Below are 10,255 nucleotides of genomic sequence, written 5' to 3' on the forward strand. Positions count from 1 at the left end.
GCATGATTTTTCGTCATTTTTTGAGGTTATGGCTCAACCGTGACGTGATGGGTGATTTTTGATACCGAATTTGAATTCAGCGCCCCAAAATCCATAGGAATAAGTGTGTTTTGTTACCAGATCCGCACACTTTTTTTGTGTGGCTGTGTAATTAAAACTCCATCAGAAGAGTTTTTCCTTTAGCCTATGAAAAACTTTCACATTTGATCTCTGATCTTTGACTTTTTGACCCCTAAAGTGTCAAAGACTAATTCCTCATTTTCCCTGACCATTAATATTTGAATACCAAAATTCTAATCTTGCAACATTCTTAATATAGAGAATCTTCTATAAATGGAATAAGAGAATTTTTATGTAAATGGATAAATTTTTTATTTTGAATTTTTAAGAATTCAAAATGATTCCATGAAATTTCTAAGAATTTCAAGCCAATTCGATCAAATTAAGGATGAATTCATAAGACTTTAGAAGAATTAAAGTTAAATTCAAAGGAATTTAAATGAATTGGAAATAAATCCAATGATTTCAGTGAGATTGAAGGGAATTTAAAGGAATTTGAGGGAAATGAGAAGACTTCGATGAAGTTCATCAAAAATCAAGGTGGCTGTAAAAAAATCAAGTGAATTGTAAACAATTCAAAAATATAAAAAATTTATTGAATTCAGCAAGTTTGAAATGAGTTTAGAAAAATTCAAGAGAATTCAAAAGAATTTGATGATATACTTAGAAATCCAAGGTGATATTTAAAGATTTGAAGATGAATTAAACTTATACTACAAAATTAACAAAAAATGTATCAAGTTGAATAAAATGGACTGCAATAGGAAAAAATCAAGTCTATTCCCAAAAATTAATTTTTTTAAAAATAATTCAGGATAAATGAATTGGCATTCAGGATGAATTCTAAATAAATTCAAATATTTTACAAAATATATTTGAAAATTTCTTTGAATCTTCAAAACCCTTGGAAATTCTTAATTTCTCGAAATGAATTATTTAAATTCCATCGAAATATTATAGAATCCCGTGAAATTTCATGCAATCTAATATTTCCTGAAATTCTCGAGAAATGATCAAAAGTCCTTTAAAGCTTTCTAGAATCCCTTTAAATCAATGAAATAGTATAAAATCTTACAATATTATTATTATATTTCTAATTTTCAAAGATTCAGGGAAATTATTTTCAACCACATACAAAGTTTTCAAATCCCTTAAAAAGATTATAATCTCCAAAAATAACCTGATTTTTTTTTTAATGTGAAATATTTGTAATGACCCTAAAATATTTCAAATCTTTTGGAGTCCCTTAAAATTTAATATTCCTTGGGAATTTAAAGAACCCTAAAAACATTAAAATCCCATGTAATACCTCTAAAAGTTTGAAATCTTTTGAAATCCTTTTAAAATTATCAAAAATACCCTATAATATTTAAAATCCAATAGAATTACTTCTCATTATTAAAATATTTAAAAAATGCCTGCAATTTGTTTAAATATCCTCAAATAGTTAAAATTCAGTAAAATAGATCAAAATCCTTTGAAACTTTTTAAAGCTTTTGAAATTTTTTGGAAATTTTGGAAAGACTAAGATCTTTAGGATTTTTTGGCATATCTTTGAATTTTTGAAAGCATCTGAAAATGTCTTGAAATCTTTTTAAATATCTGAAATTCTTTGAAATCTATGATACTAATATAATACTTTGAAATATTTAAAATTCTTTTAAACACTACGGAATCCTTCAATTCTCCTAATTAGATTCATTGCAATTTATTCAAATATCTTGCGGGCTCTCAAATGCCTTAAAACTATTGAAATCCTTAGAAATTTTATAAAATCCCTGGGAATCTATGAAAATATCCTTAATCCTCATAGGTCCTGCGAAATGATTTCATACCTTCAAAAATTCTATGGAGTTCTTTAAAATTACATAAAATTAGTTCAAATCCCTTTAAATCATTAACATCCCCGGAAATCATTTTAAATCTTTCGAAATCGCTTGGAAGTTTTTAAGACTCTTTCAAATGCCTTGAAAATTTGAAGGTATCCTCAAATCTTTAAAATCATTTGGAGTTCCTTCATATTATTTAAATATATTTAAAAAATTTTGAAATCATTTTAAGTACTCTAAAATAGTTCAAATCATTTAAAATCTTTAAAAATCCCTTAAAACTTTTTAAAACTCTTAATTATTTCTTGGAATTTTTTAAAACATTGTTAAAGCCTTAACATTCACAGGAATCCCTTAAAATAATCTAAATCTATTAACAATTCCTTAACATTTTTAACACCACCCTAAAATCTTTTAATTATTTTTTCTAATCCCTTTAAGTTACTGAAATCAATTAAAAATTCTTTGGAATATTAAAATTATCCTAAAATCCATGCATATGCCTTGAAATATTTATAAAATTTTGAAATACTGCGAAATTCCTGCATTAGTGTTAAAAAATGCTTTGAAATTTAATAAAATATCTCAAGATCTTCTAAATGCCTTCAAAGTATATATTGGTAATATTTTTTAATATTTTAAAACCTTTTAAGACGTATATCTTAAATCTTAAATGACCCTATAATATTTTTGAAATTCCTTAAAATTTTAGAAATCCCTTAAAACTTGTTAAAACGATTGAAAATTTCTTGGAACTTTCCAAAAAGACCTTCCAGTCAATCAGATCCTTTGGAATCCCTTCAAATTATTTAAATCTATAAAAGTTTCCTCGGAATGTTTTAAAATACCCTATTATATTTAAATTCTTTTGTAATATTTTCAAGTACCTTGAAACTTTTAAAAGCTCTTAAAAATTCGTCGAAATTTAAAAAAAAATTCTAAAATATTCAAAATTCCTTGGGTTAATTTATTTTTCTAAAAGTGACTAAAGTGATTCTTTTATTCCAAAATATGGCTTTGGTAACTTTTTCTTTAAAAAATTCAATAAAAGCGTATTTGAGAAAAAAAGTGACTAATAGTGATAGAGTGGCAGGCCTGGTTATTCTTCACACTTCTTGAAGAAATTCCCTGACTTTCATTTTTTTTAAATTCTCGACTTTTTCTAACCAACAGACTTTCCTGAATTTTACCTGATTTCCAGGATTTCCCTAACCTGCGGCCACCCTTCCCGTGACCTATCCAGGAAACCAAAATTTATTCACTTGCGTTTGAATGGGTTTTTATGACTTCTGAATTGCGTATCTGTCACTGAAATTCCACATTGCCACCCACTGGTTAGGTTGACTTTTGAATGAGGACTAGAGTTTTGTAAGGGGCAAAAGTTTTTTTTTTCTGCAGCAATGAATGAGTATTATCTGATTCAGAAACAATAGTTCTGATAGAAAATTGTTAATTCAAATTAAATTCCTTATAATAAATAGTTTAAATTATTTACTAAACAATAGTTAAATTGCCATTTTTTAAGCAAATCCTGACATACATAGTCTATTTTTATTTATAGACTATTTATTTTCAGGCATTTAATGAATTTTGTTAAACATTGTTTTTCACATATGTATTTACATCACACCACATCTGAATTTGAAACATTTATTTTGATATTTCATTTATTAAAAACGGAATTGTTTCTTAAGTTACGTTTAAAAAATCAAGCTGTTATTAAAAGTGTAAAATTAATAAGTTACAATCTTTAAATTATAAAACTTCACATATTGGTACTGAAACCCAAAACATTTGGATGTTTGGGATGTAAATAGATATGAGTGGATTGCGGAGTTTGTTTCTGGCATGTGCACTCCTTGCCACCGCGCTATTAGCATGTGCACTGAATAAATGAATGGCAATGACGCTTTAAGCTTAATTCTTATACTTCCTGCACAGAATAATTTATTGAAATGACTCTGAAAAGATAATTGCAACTTCATAATTACTGAATTTAGAAATAAATTGTTGCATCAATTATAATAATGTATCACAATATTATTTTATTTGAATTTATTTAATTACTATTCAATCTGCAATTTCCAGTTCAAATTTTTGGCTCATACTTCTCATTCGAAACAATCAATTCTTTAAAATTGTAATCTGTATAATCCCCTCAGTTGAACATAACCTGAAGTAACCTACACTTGGCAGATTCATGCTCAGTTAAAGTTTCTATGTGTGCATCGCACTTTTAATATTGCAAGTGATCTTTTAAGACCACCATTTCATATTAAATTTAAACCCATTCATGGTCACGTAAATAAATTGTAGAATGCTCATAGGAATTATTTCAGGTTAGTCTTACTCAATTAGAAACGTGGCCAACCAATTATATTTTCATTCTTTCAATCAGCAAATGGCAAATACGCAATTTAAACCGACTCGCTTTCTGTCCATTCTTTTTCATAGATTCTATTCTAGAAGGTTTCAGTGGGCCTCTTAGATTGATTTGAATTTCTTAAATATGACACAAAAAGAGATACAAAGAGTTTAATAAATTTCCTTTTTTAGGCAGACACTGCTTTCTATTCAAGAAGAAGGAAAACAATCATCTCCTGTTACTTCAAGGACTGCAAAATCAGGTGCGAAGCGTTCAGAGAGAGGCACTTCAGTAGGACCTTCAATACAAAATGTAGCAACTAACACAGAAGCTATCTCTGAACTTGAAAAAATACCATCCGGAAGTGAGCTAAACACAATGGATGTTTATAGTTGCTACGAGTGTAAAATTCAATCGATCTTATTAATCGAGAAAATACTCTCTTTGTTGAGTTCTATTAGTCCAAGAAAGGACAAGTCTAGTGCAAGAAGTAGTGCAAAAAAAAAGTTTGACGATACTTTTCTTGGTTTTGAATACGATACATTGAAAACTGTACTAAAATTCAGGTTGGTACTAAAATCAATTCATTACCACACTTAGGAGCCGTATAAAAATTGCGTCACACTGAAGGGGGTTGGGGGGGGGTAAAAATTTTATGACGAATCGTGACGCAGAGGCGGATAAATATGAATAAAATTGTTTTGAAATGCTTGAAAAAATGATAATTAGTTACTTTATTTTACAAGCAAAGCATCTGGATGCAGACTTAACACTCTTTCTCTTATTTTTCTGTTTTTCCCTTTCTTGAAGAATTTCTCTTTCTCCCTTTATTCTCGTTTTTTCGCTCTAATGTGAACTGAATTTTTAAAACGCAATTAGAAGATCTAACTAATTTATATTATAATTTAATGTATTTCAATTAAAAAAATTATTATGATATTTTTGCTTCAGTATCCATCTCCTTTTGTTGAAATATTAATTTTCTTATTCAATATTCGTTTTTTTAGTTGAAAATTCATTTTTTAAATAAAAAGTGGTGTAATTTATTTCTGACTAAAAATGGATCGTTTTTTAGTTCAAAATCTAACTACTTGATTAACACTAAAACTACTTTGTTAACAATTCATCTTATTAATTTAGGATTGAAAGATTATGTTAGAAATTCGTTTTTTACATTTTTTAAATTGAAAATTGATTAATTTTAACTAACAATTTAACTATTCTATTTTTCGTTGAGAATTATTCGTTTTTAGTTAAAAATGCAACTGCTACATTTTTCAATAAGAATATATAATTTTTGTTGATTACTTTATAAAAAATTCATTTTATTAGTTAAAGATTAAACTTTTTTTTATAAAGAATTTCTTTTCCTATAATTTAACTTTATTAACTTTTTGGTGGAAAATTGATCGGTTTTAGGTGAAAATTAAAATATTTAGATGAGAATCTATATACTTTGTTGTAAATTCGTCTTTTTTAGTATAAAACTAGTCTTCCTACATGAAAATTCAGCTACTTAGTTAAAAGTTGAACTTTGTTAATAATTCATTTTATTGTATTAGTATTTAATTATAAGGTTATAAATTCATTTTCTCTTATTTAAAAATTAACTTATATTAATGAACATTTGACTATTCCATTTTTTGTTCAAAATTGATCGTTTTTAAGTGAAAATTTAATAGTTTAATGAATGTTGAAGTAATATGTTAAAAATGAATTTAATTAGTGGAAGATAAACTAGTTTTATAAAAATTATTTTTCTTTTTTTTCAAATTTTTTTATCTAAAAGTATAACTATTCTATTTTTCGATGAAAAATGCATCGTCTATAGGTCAAAATTCAACTATTTAGTTAAAAATGTATTTATTTTGTTGTACGTTCGTCTTATTATCAGAAATTATTCTTATTGATGGAAAATTCGACTACTTGGTTGAAAGTTAAAATTCTTTTATAAAAATTAAAATTACTAGTTGAAAACTTTAATTTTTTTGTTGAAAATTCTCTATTTTCTGGCTGATAATTGATTTTTTTTATGTGAGAATTGAACTATTTGGTTAAAAAATTATATATTTTGTTGTATATTCGTCTTTTTTGTTAAAAAATTAATCTTATTGGTTAAAAGTTCAACTAGTTTGTTGAAAAATCAACTGATAGAAAATATTTTTTGGTTGAAATCTCAACTATTATATTTTTTATTGAGAATTATTTTTTTTCAATAAAAATTTAACTACTTGGTTCAAAGTTCTAATTCTTTGTTAAAATTATTTTTTTCTGAAAATATTTATTATTTCAGTTAAATATTCAATTATTTTGTTGAAAATTCTATTATTTTCGTAGAATGTTGAACCATTTGTTTAAAAATAAACTTTTTCGTTGAACCTTCAAATTTTATATAGAGAATGCACCATTTTGGACTGGAAATTCAACATTTTTTTCTTTTTTAAATGAAAAATTTTTCTTGGTAGAAAATTAATCTCTTTTGGTAGAAAGTTTATCTTTTTTGGTTAAAAGTTCCACTTTTGATTGCAAATTAAACTATTTTGGTGAAATATTCAACTATTTCGTTGGAAATTCATCCCTTTTGTTTAAGTGTTCAACTATTTGCTTGCTAATAAACGGAGTGATAACATTTTTTTTAAATTAAACTATTCGATTAGAAGTTCAGCTTTGTAGTTCAAAAAATCAAATATTCTGTTAAGAAGTCATATTCCTTTTTTCAAAAATTCAATTTTTTTAGACTTATTTTTTATTTATAGAAAATTCTTCCACCTATTTCGCTTGAAAATTAAATAATTTTGATTTTAAATGTCAGGCGTATCATATTGAATTCAATATTGTATTGGTACCTATACTTTTTTTTTGTTATCAATTTATTCCACTATTATTCCTCTATATTCGTAAAAAAACACCCTATTTCTCCTGTTTTGAGAGCATTTTTGCTGTAAAGTCTGTTAAAATATCATCTTTGCATTTTGTTCTATTTTAGGCGTTTAATAAATGACATAAAAGAAAAAAATTTAGTACTAAAATGGTTTTCTGAATTACCTCTATACGAAAACATTAAATTTTTCCAAAAAAGGTAACTTTTTGTTATTTATTTTTATTTGCAGACTATCGATGCCAGATTTTAAAAATGGTTTTGTTCTTCAGACCTTGGATAACAACTTTCTGAAAAATAATGTCACTATGCTTCATTTTTTACTCGAAATTGTAGATCATATTGAATTCTCTATGTTTGTCACTTTTCATAATTCCATCGCGGCATATAAAGATCGAATGGATCGGCTTTCTCGAAAAGAGGGTAAATATTCATTTTTAATCAATCATAAAAAAGACTTTTCATAGAAAAATATTTTTAAATCTGCAAAAATTGGAGTTTCAGAAGAAAAAGCCGCTAAAGTGGTTCAAGCGAAATTTGAAAAATTGGAGAGAATGTCCCAAACTGAAATTGAGTCATTAAGTGAAGATGAAAAGAGATTATACATTAACATGATTTTATCGAGAAGAAATCATGAAGCAACTTCGAGAAGAAGAGAATACGAGGATACGATTTTGAAAATCAAGGAGAGAAAATCGGTTAGATATCGATTTTCAATGCACTTCATTTTTTCACCAAATTTTTGTTTAGTAAATGAAAAGTAAACTATTATTTATATTGGAAATAACATTTTTACAGCTTTCACAGAAGCTACTTCATCCCTCTCTTGAGAAACCAATGAAAAGTAAAACAAAACTAAATAAGAAAAATAAAACTGCTACGATTGATTCCACAAATGATAAACCTGATGCTGCAAAGCCTGTTTCAGCAAGAAAAGGAACTGAGTCTCAACCAAGTAGCAAAAGTAGTCCTGGAATGAGTATGTGAAAGATTTTATTGTTTTATTACTTTCTGATACACCAGAAATTGGAAAATAATATTTTTATTTCATTCAGCTATTTCTTCATTTGAAAATAAGTCTAAACCAACAGGGGCCGTCCATAAGCTGTCCGTCTCCTGTTTTCAAGAAACTTCCCATTTGTCTCATTTTTCGCTTCAATATAAACTGAGTTGATAGAAGCCAATCAAAAAATCCATCTCTTATTAGTAAAAACGTGAAATATTCCATTTTGAGTTCTCAATTTACCTCGTTTGGTTTAAAATTTTACTAAGGCAAAGACACCAGTTAGTGACACTGTTAGTTTTCAAGAGTACAAAATTTAGCTTTTAACTAAATTTTATACGCTTAAATTACAAGATTTTTTGTAAGTATAAGTGAAGTAGTTGTTTTTAAATACTAAAAGCTTGAAGGCAGTAATTTCTGCATTAATTGTTCACAGTAAACCCCAGGAATAAATTTTATCTTTAAATTGGATAAAAACGCTGCGGCACGTTTATCTGCCAAAATATAAATTTTATCTGATGGAAAGATAGAATTTATCTGATGAAAATATTTATTTTACATATTAGATATGTCACACGGCTGTGTCTAGGTTCACCGAAAAAATTTCCTCCATAAATTTTAAAATCCTCACCGTATTCATTTTTTAAATCTTCTTCTTTTATTTAAATGATTTTAACCAAAAAATCATCCACCTACACTTCGAGAATATATGGGGTGCACATTGGTTAGTTTATACTTTATAGTATTTGTTAACCATTTTTGAAGTCTTCATCAGGGTTCATAGCAACTGAAGGTTTGTTCAAGAAATGTAAAGGATTGAACTTGGCTGAGTGTTCACTATAAAGCATAAACTAACGAAAGTGCAGCATATGTATTCTGTAAGTGTAAGTTTATGATTTTTTGATTAAAATCATTTAAATAAAGTGAGACGATTTAAAAATTAAATACTGCGTCGATTTTCAAATTTATGGAGGAAATTTTTTCGGTGAACCTAGACGCAGCCATTTGAAAAATGTCACATATGTCAAATAAATGTTTTGGTCAGATATATTTTATATTTCGTCAGATAAATTTCATTTTTCGTTAGATAAATTTTATCTTTCATCAGTTAAATTTTATCTTACGTCAGATGAACGTGATGCAGCGTTGTTATACAATGTAAAGATAAAAATAATTCCTGGGGTTTTCTTCATTTATTAATTATTGATTTGTTAAGTGCTTCATACAAGCGGATGGTTTAGTGACACCTGCGACACCTTTTAATGACTGTGCTTTTCCCCTATTACTGACATGTTAATTACTTTTATCATAATGAATATCTAAAAGCTAATATGAACTAGAGAGTAAATGATTAATTTTATGTATCGTAATTAAAGCAAAGTTTGTTAATTATGACATTAGGAACAACAGGATGATTTAAAGAGTCTTTTTGAATAAATTGGCAAGTCAATGACGTATAAAATAAAGACTGTTATCATTTGATATACGCGTATGGCTATGCTCCCAAACACCCTAACCTCAAAGGGATTCCCTCACGCGAGACTATAACAACACACTTTTCACAGATTTTTTCGATAAGAATGCCTATCAAAGTCAGAGGAAAGCTTAAAAAATTAAAATTAACAGCAATATCGTTTTTTTCACACCAAACACGTCTGATTCTCCTTGAAATAATTTTCCTTAAAACTGTCACTGACTAATCCAGTCGCCACACACACCTCTGTATTTACTATTAGTTCTTCGAGATTACACTTTTTGAAAAAGTCAAAAAAAGGCCCCTGATTATGAACATATTGAGAAGATTTTCAAAATCCAGGTCAATTTTTGTTCAAACCATTTTGTAAAACAATTACATTTTTTATTCACAACATAATTTATAAAATTATTTCTATCATAGTTGAGCAAAAATAAAACTTTTTTGCAATTTGCACTTTTTCCGTACTAACCCCTTTGTGGCAAACACCATGGTGGAAACAGCAAAATGATTCGCTGGCGCCGACATTATCGAAAATCAACTTTACGAGGGTGGATTGATAAGTTTCCGGCCTGACCAAGAAAAACAACGTTTTTAAGAATTTTTTTTTTTTATTTCTCAACATAATCTCCTGCAAGGCTGATAC

The 10,255-nt window shown here is 27.2% G+C and overlaps 1 protein-coding gene across 1 annotated transcript in view; it reads left to right on the plus strand.

The window, feature by feature from the left end:
* Positions 1 to 10,255, plus strand: part of LOC117175423 (hydrocephalus-inducing protein homolog) — a 195,245-nt gene that overhangs the window by 108,792 nt on the left and 76,198 nt on the right. The window contains exons 35-38 of the mRNA XM_033365130.1: positions 4,450 to 4,820; positions 7,365 to 7,555; positions 7,637 to 7,830; positions 7,931 to 8,111. Coding sequence (XP_033221021.1) covers positions 4,450 to 4,820; positions 7,365 to 7,555; positions 7,637 to 7,830; positions 7,931 to 8,111 — 937 coding nt within the window. The remainder of the gene's footprint in view (positions 1 to 4,449; positions 4,821 to 7,364; positions 7,556 to 7,636; positions 7,831 to 7,930; positions 8,112 to 10,255) is intronic.

The sequence above is a fragment of the Belonocnema kinseyi genome, chromosome 6, assembly GCF_010883055.1.
Source record: "Belonocnema kinseyi isolate 2016_QV_RU_SX_M_011 chromosome 6, B_treatae_v1, whole genome shotgun sequence".
NCBI classification, from domain to species: Eukaryota; Metazoa; Arthropoda; class Insecta; order Hymenoptera; family Cynipidae; genus Belonocnema; species Belonocnema kinseyi.